General features: G+C 33.5%; 1 protein-coding gene across 6 annotated transcripts in view; it reads right to left on the reverse strand.

Moving 5' to 3' along the window:
• The window catches only part of LOC106671082 (neuronal acetylcholine receptor subunit alpha-7), a 129,647-nt gene that overhangs the window by 19,809 nt on the left and 89,072 nt on the right, over nucleotides 1–20,766 (reverse strand). For 2 of the 6 annotated variants that reach the window (XM_024229490.1, XM_024229495.1), the window contains exons 3-6: nucleotides 17,558–17,738; nucleotides 12,470–12,545; nucleotides 2,981–3,175; nucleotides 2,463–2,549 (exon numbers count right to left, since the gene is read on the reverse strand). In XM_024229490.1, the coding sequence (XP_024085258.1) occupies nucleotides 2,463–2,549; nucleotides 2,981–3,175; nucleotides 12,470–12,545; nucleotides 17,558–17,738 (539 nt within the window). Of the gene's footprint in view, nucleotides 1–2,462; nucleotides 2,550–2,980; nucleotides 3,176–12,469; nucleotides 12,546–16,340; nucleotides 16,694–17,557; nucleotides 17,739–20,766 lie in introns of those variants that run through there. The other 4 variants (XM_024229492.1, XM_024229491.1, XM_024229494.1 and 1 more) reach the window with 3 other exon arrangements.

The following is a 20,766-nucleotide window of genomic DNA, read 5'->3' on the forward strand; positions in this document are numbered from 1 at the left end:
ACATAAATAATGCTAAAATGAAATCACTTTTTGACTGAAATCATTTATTTAAGTTACCGAGTTAGTTAATTAAGGTGTTTTTACTATTTAAATTTAATAATGTGTATAAATTAAACAAAAACAATAAATTAAGAGCAGAATTTGTGTTAAAAACAACCGATTATACATATTGAATAATAATTTACTTGCTGTACTTTTTGTACTAAATTTAATTTCAAAACATAAAAAAAAAATCTTAGATTTAGTATCATTTTCTATTCTATTCATGACAATGCATGATTATTTACGAAGATTAACAAATGTGTTTTTACTTAAAAACGATGTAATTTTTTCCATCTAATTCAAACAAAGGATCAAACATTTTCAATTAGTTTTCTAAATATTAAAATTCATCGATTGGTCATGCTGGGGTAATTTCGTAATCCAGCTAACATTTTGTTCTTATGCATTGCAGAATTTGCAAAATTGAATTTGTCCTTTTCTATAAAATGACGCATAAGAAAGAAATGAACAGGGTGACAGGTGGCACAGTCATCTGTGGAATGTTGATGAACAATCAAGCCTCAAAGAGAGAAAAAAAAACATCAATGAATAAAACTATCACACCTTTTACTTTTATTTGATTTGCCTTACTTTCTTTCTCTTATTTTCGAATAGTTTATAGACATAGGAAATATTCAAGAAATATTCTATGGCCTGATTTCATCAGAACATTATTTCTCATAGTAAGTCATGAAAGTAGTGATGTAGACGTTTCAGAATTGTGGAATTTAGACAGTACAGTATAAATTTGGCGTTCCAACTTTTGCTACAGGAAGTTTCTTATCATCAGATTTCTTAGGTTAGTCAAATTGAATTTACATCAAAAGAGAAGATAAAAAGACAAATTCGTGAATAATTGCATGCAGTCTTACTAGATTAGTGAATACACTACAATTAATGAAATGCTGCATCCATTTTGAGAGAAATGCTCATGGATTCAGTATATACCTAGAAATGCTGCCTAATACTGAAACTGAAATTTCTTGATTACCAAAATAGAACTATACACAGGAATTCAACGTTCTCCTGGTTTATATCATCCTTCAACTTCACCTCTTGAGAATATTTTTGCTGGCCACTCTGATTAAAAATTCTAACGGGAATCCAACTACAGCCAATTGGTTATAATACCGAAAAAATATTGGCTTTTATTATTTGATTGTTGTAAAAATATTTTTTATATATTGTTAATTATGAAATTCATAGTTGATTTTTGTAAATGTTGTTATTATTATTTAATTAATTAAAATTATTTTTTTAATAAACAATCATTTGTTTAAAGGCACCATTAATATCCTATCAATTTTCTTAATAACAAACCTACAGAAATATAAACAATTTTTAAAACTTTGTACCCCATAGGACTGCTTGAAGGTTAAAAAATGATTTAAAAAAATCCATTTTATGTAGGGTCTGAAATTTGCTTTATTTACTTGTTTTAAAATATTTTAATCATAAACTCCTTTGTTTTGGAAAAATATAGATTATTATTTTCACTTGTAAAAGTAAATGTTTATGTGTGTGTTTTTTTCCTTCATGATGTAGTAAAAATAAATTACATTTTAGTTTTATGAGCTATACGGTCAACATTTCAGAACAAAATCTGATATGTTAAAAAGTTGATTAAGACTTGAAATATATCTCACAAAATTTCTAGTAGAATTGTCTTCCTAATTTCAAAGACTGTTACACCTATTATAAGTATGAGAAAAAATAAGTTTTAACAAAACAAAATATAAAATAAAGCCCAAAATAAACCAATATGTGGTACAACTCAAAATGATGAATAAAAACAAATTTAATGTTCGAAATAAAAACATTTAAAGACACATAAACTTGCAACAAACATGTATAGCTTTTGCAATTTGAATATTAACACATTTTCAAGTACTAGACAATGGAAAAAGGGAACACAGTGTGCAAATTATGGCTTTGGATTTCTAAATAAGGAAGCTGAGGTAATTACCAGCTAACACTTATAAACATATAGTTGCAAGCCAATTAAATTTTATCCAATAAGGCATATTTTCCTATATTATCAATGTTTTGTGTTATTATCGCAAAGAGATTTTTTTGGGCAGAATGGGACAAATTTTTTGTCAATCGTCAATTATAAGAACGATTAAAACAGAAACAACTATTGTCACACTCGGCATTGATCAAAATGTTTTATCAATAAATAAAAACAAAATTAAAAATTGTGTTTCATGGTGATGTTTCATGCAAAAATCAAAACCTATGATATGAATATCATTGTTGTGAGATGTGATATTGTGTTTATAAAACAGGATTTTTTTTCTAATTTGAAAAAAACTCTCACACAATTAATAAGGGCTCAAGAGAAAACTAATTATTGGATAAAAACAGATGATTCCCTTTGGCGCCAAGTATCAACATATTTTGCCCCCGAAGGTGCCTACCTATTAGAGGCACTGCATCCGATGTTGTTGGCATCGACTCTGCCACAAGATTCAAAAACACAGTCAGCGACAAAAGAATAGTCACACCTGAAAAATTCCCCATACTTCACTCAAATAGGGACCACTGTTTAGGTTTTTCTTTTTGACATAAAAGCATAATTAATCATCGTTATATTATTCAGATTTTGTTTTAATTTTTTTTCTTTTAATTGGGCATTTAAGTCATAAAAAATTATTAAATTTGTTGTGTTAATTTTAAATCAAAATAATATACCATAACAATATTTATTGTTTTTTTTGTCTTCAACATGAATAAAACCACATTTATTTGTAGAATATGTATGAAATATTATACCATGACACAAGAAAACTTGTAATGTATTCAAGAAGCTATAACATAAAATAATCCATAAGTTTGTTTATATAATATATTACAAGCTGTACTCTGAAATAAAAGGTCAATCAATTAAAAATAAAATATGTAAAATGTTGTTTTTGTTCTGATGACAAAGCAATACCTAATGTAAGTTTTTCCCCTGAATCTGGCGGAAGGGTGAAGCCCAGAAGGGCCATGGAAGAGATGAGAACACAGGGAACTATCAAGTTGAAGAAGTAGTACAGGGTTCTTCTTCGTATTTTAATTGTGAATGTAACATCAACATACGGCTCTGGGCAACATTGGTATGTAATAGTATTCTTCTTTCCTGGCATTCCTGCAAAACATTATCAAATTATTTGACAAGTTTTTATTGTTTATAAAATATTTACAAGAACAAATCAAACCATGAGTTTTTCTTACAGTAATCTACCATCTAGCTTATATCTTACATATGATTCATATCAGCCTTAATAATTAGAAATTTAATATAAATAAATCAGAGGTAAGGTGATTTGAAAGAAAGCTAAATTAACAACTAGTTACAAATAGGGTAAGTATATGTTGTTATATTTTAACCGTGCAAATCATCCAAAATAGTTTTAAAGCCCTTGTGAAGAGAAAATATTACTTGAAAATTTGATGAAAGAACTGAGTTTATCTTTCTTTCTAATTCGCCTTATCCTTTGTACAACTGAATTTTACATTTATGCGTGACAATAGACAACTCATTTTTATTTAACTGAACTGTGGGAAACTGCACAAAAAATTCTAAATAAAGGTGATCAATAATTTTTAAAGTCTACTGGACTTGCCATTAATAGAAATGATGAAGGTGGGGTGAATCTATTTAAATATGTCATTAATATTTTGTTCATCAAACAAGTTGTATATTGTTATAACATACAAATATATAAATATATTGGTATATATTGAAGAACTGAAAGGGAAAGATAATATAACAAACAACAAATCGTAGTTATTCTACATTCACTTTTTCTTTATTTTATAATATCAGAGCACATTATATAAATTATGCTAAAATAAATGCAAAATATATTTGTATGAAGTCATAAAAATGCCTGTATTCCCAGAACAAGTTTCAAAATTGAAGGGGACAATTTACACCAATAGTAAATAAAAATAGTCAAAGGAAAAAAGGGGGGGCAACAAATTATTCTAAATATAATTTTGGTTGGGGACCGCGGTAGCCGAGTGGTTAGCATGAGAGACTCTCACGCCGCGGTCGTGGGTTCGATTCCCACCGTCGCCTCTGGCCCTTTTTTCCCGATAACCCCCAATTTGAACACACAAAGAATTCGTACCATGGCTAATATGCAAGATCATAAGGCAAAAAAAAAAAATATATATATATTTTAAATTTCAAACAGTTTTTTATAATTGGAATTATAACTGCTTCTGTTTTAAAGCTAAAGTTATTTAAAAAAATGTTTTATTAAAATTAATTTAATAACTAAAAGTTTAAACAATATAACAAGTTCACCAATAACTTCAGGAGTACCTACACCTCAAATTGAAATAAAATGTCCTTTTTGTCCAAAGTCTTGAAATATCTCACTTTTCAGGTTACTTCAACCTTGCCCCACTGCCTTCAGACTCGTCTCCTCGACGAGTTCCCGCCAATCACTAATGAAGCACCAAGCAAGGGTATACGGCACTCGCAGCAACTGCTGCACCAGAGTCAACCGACTCACGACCTCGGACTGAAGCCAACGATTCTCTCGGTCACGGACCACTACCAACGGCACACACACACACTCAACAGTCCCGGCCTTATTCATCGTCTCAACACTACAAAACAACACCGGCCTTTCTCAGGGCCACCAAAAAACTCCCAGTCGCTAAAAACTGAACACTGCCAGAGAAACAAAAAGAGTAGGAACATATTCCATGAAGATTTTCTCTGACAGTCAAGCAACACTTAAGCTGGGGGCACACTAGGTCGGTGGGGCGGCGCGGGTTGGAATTGTGAAGGTCAACACACTATGTAGGAACCGCTCTCGGTCGCGTTGGTCGAATTTGCGGTTTAGTGTTGACTTTGCATTTGCAGGAGTCCCCACGTGACAATAATTGTATTCATAATAAATAGTAGTGACGAGGAAATTATTTTTCTGGTCGCGGTCGCAGGGTTGGAAGAAAGACAGAAACGAAAACGAAAAGCATGGGTACATGAAATAAACACCAAACGCCTTACGTTTGGAGAATATAACCATTATTTTTTGGAAATGATCTTGTTTACAAACTTATATTGAAACAATGCTACTACTATTCCAAAGCGCAGGGAAACAAAGCAACACGTTGGCTTCGTCTTTACAAATATGGCGTCTGAGGGCAGCCGAATATACCTGAACTCAACGATTTTCGACCGCCCCTGCGCACACTAGGCAAGTAGGTCGGCAAGGCGCGGCGCGAAGTCGGCATCCAGAAGTCTGGTAACTTCTCCAGCTCGTCTCCGCGCCGCTCCTTGTCGCCCTACCGTCCTAGTGTGCGCTCAGCTTTAGACACGAATGTGTGGTGATTGATCCCAGGCCCTGAAGATGATCTCAATAAAAATCGAAACGTTGGCACGATAAAGAAAATGTTTTTCTGAAACCTACATCACACCAGACCGCATCTCACGATTTCTAAATAAATTTAGACACGAATTTAAGATTTAGAAAAATGTTGAATGACTTTAGAAAAAATAATGCAGATGTATTAATCACGAGATTGGACAAGGGAAACAAGACGGTTCTCACACACAATAAAGAGTTTAAAGACAAAATGGAAATGCTATTGGGTGATAGAAACACTTACAGTTTATCTAGAAAAGATATCACGCCCCGTATTCAAAAGAAAAACAACATACCAGTAGCTAATTTAATAAAGTACGGGGTTGTTTCCCCTCAACAGGGATATCACTGAAAATGCCACAACGGGGTTGCGCCGAAAATTCATAAACCGAATGAATAACCCACTTAGGCCCATTATTAGCTGTATCGGCTCTCCCACCTACAAGCTATCAAAATTTCTGGTAATAACTCTGAACCATTTTAGGAAATTTAATTCCTATAACGTATCTAACTCTTTTGAATTGAGAAAATAATGAACTTTCAGTTACCTAATGATTATAAATTGGTATCTTTTGATATGAGAGCCTTATTTACTAATTTGTCCATTGAGTTAATACCAGAAACTGTCAACAATAAATGGCCATTAATCGAAGAACACACATGAATACCAAAAGATAGATGTCTTGAATTGCTAGAATTTTCCTGTTTTTCTGGTTACTTGCAATATAATGATGGCAAAACATACAAACAGATTTTCGGAGTGGCAATGGGCATTCTGTTGAATCCAGAGCTGTTTGATCTGGTTATGTCTGAATTATTAAAACGTGTGTTTGGCGAAACTTCATTTTGCTCCCCCCTTTTTTGTATTTATACGTTGACGACATTTTGTCGGTCCTTCCAATAGATAAAATTGATGAAGAACTGGAAATACTTAACAGTTACCATGAAAGACTAAAATTCACTTTCGAGGTGGAGGACAACGGTTGTATAGTTTTTGGATGTGAAAGTAACACATGACGTTAATGGAACACAGAAGCTTCCAGAAGTCTGGCAACTCCAGCTAGGCTCCTTGCCGCGCCGCGCTGCCCTACTGTAGATAATAGGACAATATGTGTTTTTTGTTACATTCGTTTCAATCCATTTTTCTTGAGGTCGGCTTCGCGCCGCGCCGCGCCGCCCTACCGACCTAGTGTGCGCTCAGTTTTATAGCTAAAAATTTGAGTTTTAAATTACGAACTGTTAAAAAAATTGGACATTAAGATTATGAAATATCTTCATTAAAATTAGTGAAAATAATACAAACAAAAAAGACACTGATACAAAATTGAATATAAGCAAAAACAAAAAGCTTTGAGCGGAAAGTATGTCAGGCAACGATGAAAGGCTTTAATTCATCAATAAGGTGGACGTTTTGAATATTTCATTTCATTTTTTGACCCTTGTGTTTCGTTTTGGATTTTTAACGCTTTTATCGGGTTGTCCGGAAAATAATGCAGGATTTTGGTATTAAACAAAAAAAAAGAAACTAGTTACTTTAAAGCAATGTTCTTTAATCAAAATAATTTCCCATACTCTCAATACATTTCTCCCAACGTGTTGGTAACTTATTAATTCCGTCTGAGTAGAATTCAGAATTTTTAGAATTGATAAAGTCAATAAATGCATTTTCCAGTTCCGTTTGATTTTTGAATATTATGTGTTGTAAGTAGTGGTCCAGGTGTCTAAAAAAATGGTAGTCAGTAGGCGAGAGGTCCGGAGAGTAGGGTGGGTGAGGCAAAGTTTCATAGCCAAGCTCCAATAATTTTTGTGACGTTACACGTGACACATGTGGTCGAGCGTTGTCATGCAACAAAATGGGCCCTTTCCGATTGACCAAAGAGGGCTTCATTACTGCCAATTTCTGATGCATGGTATTAATTTGGTTACAGTATGATTCAGCATTGATGGTTTCGCCAGGATTTAAGAAGCTGTAGTGTATTAAACCAAATGAAGCCCACCATACCGTAACCATTACCTTTTTTTGATGAGTTGGGGGCTTTGGAAAATGTATTGGAGCTTCTCCTTTGTCGAGCCACTGTCCAGAACGTCTAGTGTTATCGTAGAGAATCCACTTTTCGTCACATGTAACAATTCTGGCCAGAAATGGGTCATTTTTGTTTCGACAAAGAAGTGATGCACAAACATCAAAGCGCTGATTTTTTTGGCGATCGTTTAATGAGTGTGGAACCCAATTTTCGAGTTTTTTCACTTTTCCAATCGCCTTGAGGTGGTCAGCGACGGTCGTTTTACTGACTTTGAGTTGCTCTGCAAGTTCTCGAACAGTTGTTTTGGGGTTTTCTTCCACCACTGATCGCAGAACATCATCATTAAGAGAGGAAGGCCTTCCACGACCTTCTTCATCTTCAAGGCTGAAATCTCCCTCCCGAAATTTTTTAAACCACCTTTGCACAGTGCACTCATTAACACAACCCTCGCCCCAGACTTGGTTAATGTTTCTAGCCGTTTGGGCTCCGCTTCGGCCGAGTTTAAACTCGTAAAAGAAAATCGTACGAAATTCTCGCTTTGACATTATAAGGATGACTGAATTATTTCCAAGTAGCGGAATGCTACAGAGGTAAACAAACAATATCATTTGGAAGAGGATTAATAAGTGTTGACATTCATACAAATGAGTAATCCTGTAAACGTAAACAGAATATTTTATATAGATTTTTTTTAATGAAAACTTAAAATCCTGCATTATTTTCCGGACAACCCAATACCATTGGTGTTATCAAATTTTCAGTAGGATTAATGCTTTGTGAGATACGAGGGGCTTTATGTATTAAAGCTATGAAAGGTTGAAATAACCTGAAAAGTGAAATATCTGGAATACAAATGAGAATAAACTTTCAACAATAGGGACTTATAGTCAAATTCGTCTTGTAGGATAACCTGCTGAAGTATTGACGTCTTTCATGGGACACCCTGTAAAAACCAAATTAAGAATATTCTGTTATTACATTTAACGCTTTGTGCAGCATGTAGCAAATAAACGTTCTAATAAAAACATTAAGAAAAGACAACAAGAAATAAGAAACAGTCTACTTTTATTGGTACAAAGTGCACCAGAACGAAATTAATTGAAAATATATTACAGTGCCATCAGGCCAATTGTTTAGGCTCATGGTTTTTCACATTTCACTTTGTTCCGCACAAGATTAAATTACCTCCCAGTGTGAGATATCAGTTTATTTCCCCTTGAGAAGGCAACAAAAGAACTCTCCCTAATCAAGGAGTCGACAGAGGTAGACGGATTAAAAGGAAAACATACAGCGGACTGGTCAGTACAGGTTTATTAAATCGTCCATGTGTCACGCTGTCGTTCGTCCACTTAAAGCTGGGGGCACACTAGGTCGGTGGGGCGGCGCGGGTCGGAATTGTGAAGGTACGCACACTATGTAGGAACCGCTCTCGGCCGCATTGGTCGAATTTTCCCCCTCCATCTGACCAGTTGCGGTTTAGTGTTGACTTTGCATTTGCAGGAGTCCCCACGTGACAATAATTGTATTTATAATAAATAGTAGTGACGAGTAAATTATTTTTCTGGTCGCGGTCGCAGAGTTGGAAGAAAGACAGAAACGAAAACGAAAAGCATGGATACATGAAATAAACACCAAACGCCTTACGTTTGGAGAATATAACCATTATTTTTTGGAAATGGTCTTGTTTTCAAACTTATATTGAAACAATGCTACTACTATTCCAAAACGCAGGGTAAACAAAGCAACACGTTGGCTTCGTCTTTACAAATATGGCGTCTGAGGGCAGCCGAATATACCTGAACTCAACGATTTTCAACGCCCCGGCGCACACTAGGTCAGTAGGGCGGCAAGGCGCGGCGCGAAGTCGGCATCCAGAAGTCTGGTAACTTCTCCAGCTCGGCTCCGCGCCGGGCCGCGCCGCCCTTCCGGCCTAATGTGCGGGGTTACATTCGTTTCAATGCAGTTTTCTTGGGGTCGGTTTCGCGCCGCGCCGCCCTACCAGCCTAGCCTGTGCCCAGCTTTCTGTTTTCTGTTTTTCTTTTTTTACGAGGGTTCCCAACAGCAGAGGTTATATCAACCCTCGGGGTGCCGGCGTTTTTGAAAAAAAGCCCATTTGTAAGTATGTCGGGTTCGAATGCAGGGCCGCTGGATTCGAACCCGGGACCTTTACCTTACAGTGATGAGCGCCGTGTCAACGCCTAAACCGTTGCGGCCACCGACGCCCCCCTGTGCCCAGCTTTACAACTGGGCTTTTTTCAAAAACACTTACACCCCGAAGGTTCATAAACCTTGTAGTTGAAATGCCCTTATAAAAAAATAATAAAAACTATCACTCTTGGAAGTGATAAGCTGAATGTGACTTATGAGGATAACTAAATTAAATCGGGGTGGATTAGAAGAGATCACCACCTGTTCCATTCTACATTACAATTATAACGACACTACTAAGTTTAAATAATAAATTCGTTATGGTAGAAGTCATAGTTTTCACATATTCCTTTTTAACATGTGCCAGCAGGTTTTCCAAATTTTTTGAATAGATACAAAAACGTGATCAATGGTGACTATTCATATTTTCGCACAGATATCAAAACCGTCGTAAATTGTTTTTTCGACGTCAAGTTTCGTCGACGTCAGGTTTTTATTTAAGTGGGAACTCTGAATGTTTTATTTTTCTGAAACTACATTTTTTTTGGAAGGACAGAACCACAACTTTGGAACGCCTCCAAAATTAAAGGCTCTAAGATTTTTCGAAAATATTAAAAAATTAAGGAAATTTCATAATTAATTTTTATTAAACATGATGAAAAGTTAACAAGACAAAATAAAATTATCATGTTAATTGTTTAAATAATCGCTAGGTTCATTTTTGCACCAAGATAATTATTGACATTCAAGTAAGCAATTTCACTCATTATTATTATGAAAAATGGTCGCGTCTTACGTCCACCTACCGACGTCATGAGTAAATAAGAAAATGTAAATTTGCGTTTAAGAAGAAGAAGAAGAATACATTTATGATTAACAAAAGTAATTGTTTACAAAACAGTTAAAATAAATTTCAAGCATTACAAAAAGCCGACTGTGGGGACCGCGGTAGCTTGAGTGGTTAGCACGAGAGACTCTCACGCCGCGGTCGTGGGTTCGATTCCCACCGTCGCCTCTGGCCCTTTTTTCCCGATAACCCCCAATTTGAACAACATATATAAGAAATTCGTCATGGCTAATATGCAAAGATCATAAGGCAAAAAAAAAAAGCCGACTGCCGGAGTTTGCCATTCACTAGACCATAATTTAATTTAATTTACAATGGTTATGTTGAAAAGGATTTCCATTAAAAGTAAAAAAGAAATACATAAGTCTAAATAATCTAAAATATAAATCATATTCTTTTCGTTAATTTTCTGTATTACATATTTAACCTTTAATACGAAATAATATTAAAACGATTAATAAACTAATTTAATAACAGAGATACAAATTTAACAGTTAAACTGTCTTATTAGGTTGTACCTGTATTCCCAGGTCTTCTCGCAAAAGCAATTAATTGTTCACAGAGCCATGGGCTTGTCAAATCTCTGACAATTGTTCAATTGTTCTCAAACAGGGCAAATAATTGAGAAATAGCAATTCTCTTCTCAGCTTGAACAACCACCTCAATTGGAAAAGATTCAATCCAGAGTCACTTGAAGCCAAAGACACTAAATTCCACATTTGACTTTAAAATGAAAGAAGAATGTGTTCAGACCGCAAGACCAGACAAGACAAGATACCCCAGGAATCAAAACAGAAAACCACACGGTTTACCACCTTCATGGCTACCGCATTTAGCAATCGATGATCTGGAAGTCAAACAAAATTAAAATGTGGGCGTAATGTAGATAAGAAAATTGGTTCAACGGAGGTTAAAAATTAGCCAAATAAGTAGGGTATTTTTAAGTAGAGAAAATAATTTTCTTTTAAGAAATACATTTGAAACCTTTCCAAGACTTCATAGCGATTACATTCCCAAATGTGAGGCGCATAACAAATTGGATCGCCACACATTATTATAATCATGGTATTTTCATTGCAGACGCACGTCAGCCGTGTTGTGAGAAAAACACTGACCAGATTCTGTTCAGCCCCAGCTTGGCCCTGGGAACTTTTTCATTGAGGTGATGAATGAACAATAATCGAGGTATCATAGTGACTCCCATGTAATTGTATATTTGAAAAAAAAAAACACCGACTTTTTAGGTTCAGAGTTAGATGCCAGTTTTCACACTATTTTTCCAGTATATTTATATTCAACTGCAGAGCAACCGGGTTGTCGACTGTAAACCAACATCATTTGCATATAGCAGTGAGTTAATTTTGTTTCCGAACTCCTTCAATGATGGATGGAAAATCATTTAAGAACAAAGAAAAAAGTATGGGGCTTAAAAGGAAGCCTTGCCTTCCCCGAAACTCGCGTTTAATAAACCTTGAAATTTCCTTAATTGTTTAATATTTTCAAAAATCTTAGAACCGCCAATTGTGGAGGTGTTTCAAAGTTGTGGTACTCATTCTTATCAGAAAAAAATCTAGTTTCAGAAAAAACTAAAAATTTGTGGTGCCTACTTGAAATAAAAAAGTGACGCCGACGTCGGAAATATTTGACGTCGAAAAAAAATACGATTTTGGATTTTGCCTTAAAATATAAGGGGTTACCATTGGTCACTTTTTGTTTCTGTTCATAACAGGAAAAACCTGCTGTCGCATGATAAAAGAGTCACTGTATATTAACCATGTAAAAATTCTTCATAAGGTTGACGAAATTTTTTATTTGTAGTATTACAAAATAAAACAGCCATGAAACCTTCCACTATAATATTTCTCAAATGTGTTAAGTCAAGATGATCTAATTTTGGTCGATAAGATTAACAAACCAAGTGTCCCAGAGGAAATGAAAGACCGTATTACAACGAGAGAAAAAAACCTTACGAATTGTAGAATAACAATAACATTTAATACACAATAATTACAAAAAAATGGAAAAGTCAAATTTCTCACCTAGTAAAAACCACTCTCCGTTCGTTATGAAGTTGGAGAGATCTCCACCATCTTCTGATTTGAGTACTAAATCCAGCTAAAAATGTTTATAACAAGTGGCACGTTAGTGAAAATAAATTTGTTGCTATGGTGGTTTGATACCGATAAATCAAAAATAATCTATGAAAACTTTACAAAACTCCATATACAGGGTGTCCATTTTAGATGTCCGGCTGAATTTCTCTTGAACCAATGACGCTATCAAATACCAAAAAAAAGTTTAACATTTTTAGTCTAGTTTCAAATGTTTACCTTTTTTGGAGAAAAAACTATACAGGGTACCTGAGGCCCAGTTCAACTTCAAAATTTCAAACACGACCCTATACATGTTCACACATCATTTTAAAGGATTATTTCGCTGAAAACAATGGTGCAATCGGATTTTAAATTGGACGAAAAATGACAAAGGTATGGAAAAACGTGACCAATGACAAATTTAGGATAAATAGGGTCTTATTAGAAATTTTTAAGTTGAACTGGGCCTGAGTTACCCTGTATAATTTTTCTCCAAATAAAGGTAAAAATTTGAAACTAGACTTAAAACGTATCTTACAATTAATTAAGGTTTTCAGTTGAGATAAAAAAAGTCAATGGCACGAGCGGGATTCGAACCCACGATTTTCGGTTTGATACGCCGCTGCTCTACCAGATGAGCTATCGTGACCTCGATCCACTCGGTCACTAACTTCCCATCTCAACCACACCTTTCGAATTTTCCCTCCTTTTTGCCATATTTCAAATTCAAGGAGGGAAAATTCGAAAGGTGTGGTTGAGATGGGAAGTTAGTGTCCGAGTGGATCGAGGTCACGATAGCTCAAGTGGTAGAGCAGCGGCGAATCAAGCCGAAGATCGTGGGTTCGAATCCCGCTCGTGCCATTGACTTTTTTATCTCAACTGAAAACCTTAATTAATTGTAAGATGTTAATTGGTCAAGCGGACCACGAAACTAGTGAACTTAAAACGTATGTTTTGTTTTTGTGATAGCGTCGTTGGTTCAAGAAAAATTCAGCCGAGCCATGTAAAAGGGACCCTTTATATAAACATATTTTATAAATGAAGTATTATAATATAAACTCTCAAATTAATTGTATAAAAATACAAATAATAAAGAAAATCAGGCTAAGCACAACTAAATATCTAACAAATTATATATATGTAACAAATTATATGTTGTTAGGTCGCTAAATGCAATTATAATTTAAATAATTCAATCAACATAAAAAAACTAGATCGCTAAATGCAATTTAATTTAAATAATTCAATCAACACAAAGAAATAAATATTAACTACTGATACAAAAGAAATAATTTGCTCGAACGCCAACGAAAGCATGCAACTTTTACCTTAATTTAACCTGATAAATCAAAGAGACATAGACGTAAATTTTCCCCCTCTGATAATAACAGGGCACAAGAAAAGTAAAAAGAAAAAAGTAAAAAAAAAAAAAACTTTTGAAGTTCTGTGTGAACGAAAAAAAGACTAGTTTTCCATTTCTGAATGAAATAATTAAATCTTAATTAATGTAATGTAAAATTCACCATGCCAAGTTATTATCGAGCGGAACGTGGCTCCATGCAAAATAGAGAACATTACGAGTTCACCCCCAAACCAACCCCTCGATCACAATCAAAGCCCCTTCAATTAATGATTTCTACCTTCCCTCTTAAAAAAATATTTTGTTTAATTGATCTATATTATTTATCGGAGCATTACATTTATACATCTCAAAATATATAATAGAAGCATTTGGTTCTATAATTACAAAATTATATATTTTCTGATATTTATTGTGACATATTTTTAGCAATCCATAGCACAATAAACTCGTTTAATTGTTTTTCTTTGCGTTTAAATTTATGTATTTAACGTTAAAAAATACTTAACTTAGAAAGTTAGCATACCAACGACAAATATCAATTACAGAGCAGATAAAACAATACTCATTGAACACAACTCAACTTGTTTTCAAATAAATCTACTGCGAAGTAAATGTTATTAACTACAATCACTAGAATAGCACTACTTATACGGAAACTGTACTATTAAAAATAATATACTATTGCGAAAGAATATGGCCTTTTTAGCATCAGTACGTTTTACCCTATTATATTTATATAAATATACATTGGGTTTTTTTTTACATGGAATGTCCGTTTTTATTAATTTAAAAATTCATAGAAGAATAAGCGATTTCTATTGTTTATTATTGAAAGGTTTATAGATTAATAAAATCCTTTATTTTTTGTTTGTCTTGTACACCTCTCAATTTAATACACACTCTTTAGTACGATTCAAATATTGTATAACCATTTCCTGCTTTATTTTTTATGAGTTTAAAATTGGTTATATAAAGGAAAACGGAAAAGTCATACAGCTCGATTTATAAGTACATCATTAGCTCTCTGGGCTGCAGCAGTTGTAGTGCCATGAGACTTTTCAGCTTATTGGCAAAAAACCTAGCCTTTTCTCAAAATAATAACTTGCGAGGAAAAATGGATAGTTTATGAAAATCGGCCAAGTCGGTAATGAAATATCGAGGAAATACTAGAATATGACAAAACCAAATTTACACCCAAAAGACCCATTGTTGGAGTCATTCACTATTCCTTTTTGAATAGAACTAAGACTGGCCACTCGGCAGCCCAGGATGCAAGAAAAATATGATATACTAAACTGGAAAACCGGCCCCGTGAAAGACCTCGAGGAAGTCTTCAATCTTACTGTTAAAGAAAGTCCTTATTAAACTTTTATAGGACTCTCAGCACACTTGAATGCAAGTGCCGCTCACTTAGATTAAAGTTATAGAGCTTTAAAAAATTCAAAAATATCGATTTATTGATATGTACGTCTTGAAAGACCAGGGTATGCCCTAACCAAATCTGCAACCAAAAATATCGATCGGCTAGGGACATTCCATTTGAGACCATCATGTCTTCACCCTACTATATTGAAATTGACCAAATTTATCAAAAACTTAGCAAAAAGCAACCTGCATTAGTAAATCAGAAGTGTCCTGTACATGACAATGTCAGACTTAATGTTTCAAAGGAGACGAAGTTTTTCCGCACTCACATTATTCTCAAGACACATCTACAACAAATTTTATTATGTTTAATTATTTGGACAACTCCATTATAGGAGGAAATAATCGATAGGTCCTGGCTTTATTTCTTCTCAAAACTGAATTTTTTCTGGAATTATAAAATTGGTCACAATTTGGGAAAACCGTGTAGAAAAGAATATAATTGAAATGAATAAAATTATTTTGATTTCGTTTTTTTCTTGAGAAAACTTTACAGTAAAAGGACATTTCATGTGAAACAACCCGATTATGATTAATCAAAATTTAAATTCCTGTAATTTATAATTAAAGAAAGTTTCAATATAGATATACAGGGTGTATCAACTTCTATAGTCCACCAATTTAATTCGGAAACGATTAACATTAGCAAAAAATGGTCTTATAAAAACCGCAAGTTAATTTTTGTTAAGGTGGCTCCAGACATGTGGTATTCACAACGAATACGTATTTGCCATGTGCCGTGCGAGTCCTCAACTTACTAACAATCGTGATGGACAGAGTGAAACTGTCATTGCTGCAGCTGTGGTTACTGTTTTGTGCAGTGGCTACACACTAATTAAAAAAATATTTTATTTATAAAACAATTTATGATTCGTAAGAGAAGCTTTCCAAATTATTGGTTTTGTTTCGTAAACTTCTAGAACGTCCAATCAAAAAACTGTTGGTATTGTGTCAATTAATACATCTATACTAGTTAGCAATCGTTTATTAATGAAATATAAATAGCATTAAATAGAAGTATACGCTTACTGTAGATTTTGATAACAGTTGACAGCTGTTTAATGGTACGTATACAATTGATTCCCGAATGTGTGGATAGTTCGAGTGCGGTTACTTCACGAATATCCGTGCCCTTTGAACCGGACAAGTAAACCGACAATAAGCCGAGCACGGCGAACATCCTACCACATTAGTCGGGATTCGGTGAATACCGCATGTCCGGAGCCGCCTTTACAAAAACCCCCCTTCTCAAGCGTCTTCAGTCGAGTATGACTGAAATGGTCGATGCTATCAAAATTTTCAGTAAAACTGGCTAACATAAAAATGCTCTAGAATCCAATTGTACAATATAATTATGGGATTCCCCCTTTAAAATAAAAAAGTTTGTGTCATTTCCCAGCTAGATGAGAAGGTTATGTTAAATCTGTTACCACCACGCGATTCCTAGCCAAAATTAACTTGGGGTTTGTTTAAGACCATTTATTGCTAAAGTTAATTGTTTTCGAATTAAAATGGTGGACTATAAAAGTCGATACACACTGTATATATTTGTATTTTTAAAAGAAACTAAAACTTTGGTTTTCATTTTGTTTTTATTAATTTTTATGATTATTAACATAAAAATATATGTATTAATTTCTTAATAAGTTATTATTGATATCTTTCTTAGCTAATTAATTAGGTAAGTATACGTTTTCAAAACAATGGCTTCAATAGCTCTTGCCCTTGATATGCTGACTTTTAGAAATTGAAGTATTTTTATATATTTGACATGTTTAAATAAAAAGCCCACGGATATATACGAGCATGCTTTAATGACCATTCAAACTTAAGGCCTCTAATTACAGCCATTGCAGATTTTGATCCCCAACATGTACATTAAATGTGTAAACAAGAAACCCAAGTCCTAAGACAACGATTTCGAGTTACACGAGGATTCAAAAGAACTGTACATAATCTGAATTTAATTTATTTATATTATAATATTTTAGGCTAATTTGGTATCAATGCCGGGTAGTGCGGCATTGGAGGAGGACGCGTCAAAGAAAATCTCTCGGAAAACAGGAGGGGATACCAAAACCCTTAGTAAAAATCCGTCTTCCCGAGTTTACCCCGAAAAGACTTAATTAAGGCCCATTTCGAAGATATCTTCACACATCGGCCCCCAGTGCTATACCGGCCGGCATTAATTGAAATTCTTTAATCAAGTCTTCTGAATCCAATAATAAACTGGGCGAATTAAGTACCTGATTGCCGTCGTATGTCCAACTACCGAATTTCATCTCACAATGTTGGTCGTCAAAGGGGAACCATGTAATGTCTATCTTGCATGTGCTCTTGAATATACCAGGAGGGACGTAGAGGCAGCTACCGTTATTTTTGACCACCACGTTTGTGTGGTAAGTCCCGTCAAAACCCTCGTCGGCGCTAATGCAAAATACTATTTTGTAATACATTGCAATAGCCGTCAAACACTAATTTTTTATGTGTAACTTATGCTCATTCATTAGTAAGAGAGTAACATAAACGCTCATACCATAACTATTCAACTGGCCAATATTGTATTTATTTTTATAAAACTAAATTCATGTAGAAAAGGTATCTATTAAATAATACTGCATAAAACGAACTCAGAAGAATATTGGTCGAAAGATGTTTAAAGCAGTGACATAAAACATAGCATATAAAGGGTGCAAAATAAAAGAAAAAAGGACTTTGTTTTTCTAATGTTCATCCTTTATCAGAAAATCTTCAACAACCAATATAGACTTATGTCTTTCTAACTAAAAAACTCAATATCAATTTTGTTTCAAAATTTTGATCAATTATTGATTTGTCGAGTGAGTGAGACCCAAAAGAGTTATTGTTTGTGTCTGCAATTTGAAAAGTGGTTTATATTTTGTTTAATAATATATTTGATAGAATGCGACGGGGCTCGTCTGTTTTATTAACAGAAAAACCAGTTTTTAGTCATTGTCATTACTTCATGTAGAGTAATATCGGTCAGTTGAAAACAATAAAAAAGTTGGGTAATTTGCAAAAGTAATGTCAAATAAAATAATAAAAGAACAAAATAATCTTGTGCAACAATTGTATCAAAAATCTAACGAATATTTTTTTCTATACTTGCATTTCTTACCTTTGTAATACAGCGAACAATTTTATCCAAAATTATCTTACAAACAAAATTTTAATTTTAACAATTTTAAACTGTAAAAAATTAATTAATTTACGTTAATTTTTAAAATTATTTTATAATATAACAATTGACTGTCACATTACTTTTGCACCAACCCTTGAGATATTGGAGCAAAAAAGTGTTTAAAACAAACTGTTAACTATTTTACATTTTATAAAAGACTATTAATGAAAATTTTCAAATTAAATTTTAACGAAATGTTTTTAAAAAGATCATTTTTGTTTTGGAGATAATTTAGAACAGTTTACTTTTCTTGGGAACATACTTTGGAATGTAAGAAACGCGTCAATGAATGACAATAAGACGATAATAATATAATCCCAACGGATTTTTATAACATGATTCTTTAATTCGGGAAATATTAGCAATTGACAATTGATCATGATGCAGTCTAAAACTGATTTTCCTGATTTTGCCTTTTTAATCCAGGAAATACTATCAGGTAATATATTATAAAGCGTCTAGGGAGGGTTAATATTCCAATCGATGAGCACGAAAAGAGACAGTTTGACGTTGCCTTCGCTTATGTAAACGAAACTTCCAACGAAATGAACCATAATAGCGGTGAACTGCCTAAAACAGACGCCTCCACCTAAATTGAAAAACATGCAAAGGAAGGAACGAAAAAACAGTAACAAGGTCGTTTACCTTTACCCCCTCCATTTATTGAATTTCATTAATATTAATGTTTCTAATAAGAAAAACTCGTTTATGACTATACGTTTTTACATAAATAATCCGATTTTTGCAGCAAAACAACGGGGTGAAATTTAATATTTAGGAAATTTGCGTGTGTTGAAATTAACTAAATTTAAAGCTGAGCTGCGTTACATCCACAAAAAAAAACTTTTGAATACATTTTCTAATCTTAAATCTAACAGCATGCTCCCAAATTTTGGATTTTTGATTTGTCTCAATTTAAACTAAATTCTACAGAGGAATTTCTCAATCATATTCGGGACAGTTGAAAGGGTCATGTTATTGTGTTCATAAAAAGTCCTTTTAGGTTGCTTGGTATGTGTGTAGGAAATGTGAGGGTTTTTTTTTTTCTCGAGAGAGACTTTTCATGAGAAAAATACACGGCGGCAGCTACTTTGTGACCGGTAGCCCTTTTTTTTGAGAAGCAAGACGATTTCAAGGCCTCTTTCACATGAGAATGCACTGTCACTATTTGTGTTAATAAAGTGAATATGGTTTATAAAGGCGTAACAGTAACATAAAGAAAAAACGGATGATAACCTCAAAATTAAACAAAAACATTACATATAAATTGTAAGTGTAGGACACATTGGTTTTCTGGACATTAACAAAACCAGTAACATCATGCATCACCTTGATTTAAAATAACCGGTTTTCCACTTACTTGTGTTTTATAACAATTTTCTGTTTTATTTATCGAACAATTTCTTCTGACCAATCAAAAACGAACAAAAAGTAACATTTCAATGTAATCGTAAATAATATACCCCTGCTGTTGTATATAAAGAGAAATATTTGGATCCTCGTGCTCTGAAAAAGTGTTTTATTCACCTACAGTTTGAAATCAATGTGGAAGGTGCTCATAAGAAGATATGTTAAAAAAAAGCCCTATGATGTATATTTTATTCTAGCATTTAGACGTGAATGTTATATAGTGTATTAATACAATTATATACTTATAGGTTTTTTTATATTTAATAAAAAATATTTAATAACTAATTACTGTGTTTTATGAATATCGTGGATCATAGGTTTGAATGGATAATATGATCCTTAATTATTAGGTCATGTGCAATGTCTGCTTTAATTTATACATTAAGGCAATGGATAGTCATGCATATGTTAAGCAATAAAGGAAACGGGTAAGCATAAATTTAGTTTTTTTTAAATTTCAAAGTTTCCTCTTATTTGGGTTTTATAAGTTAAAATAAAGAGTATAACATTGTTAAAATTTGAGTTCTTTTCAAGTTTATTTGGGACGTGATTCTGTTTATATATATTTAAACCTATCACATTATTGCTTTTTTTATAAAAGTATCCTATATAATCAGACAGGAGGTAAACATAAAATATGTTCCATCATGGCAATAACAAATATTTAACGTCAAACCACGAAAGAGGGGTCCTATATTCTTCAATATTTGCTCACGATGATTTTTGTTATTAGTTTATTTACGACTGTATAATATTAAAAAAAGATTGAAAAATAAATAATTAACTTAGTTTACAGGATGTCGATAAAACAGAAGTATCCACGTTAACTTTTTAGAAATCCAA

This window comes from Cimex lectularius, unplaced genomic scaffold (genome assembly GCF_000648675.2).
Source record: "Cimex lectularius strain Harlan isolate CLEC.00 unplaced genomic scaffold, Clec_2.1 scaffold214, whole genome shotgun sequence".
In the NCBI taxonomy this organism is placed as follows: domain Eukaryota; kingdom Metazoa; phylum Arthropoda; class Insecta; order Hemiptera; family Cimicidae; genus Cimex; species Cimex lectularius.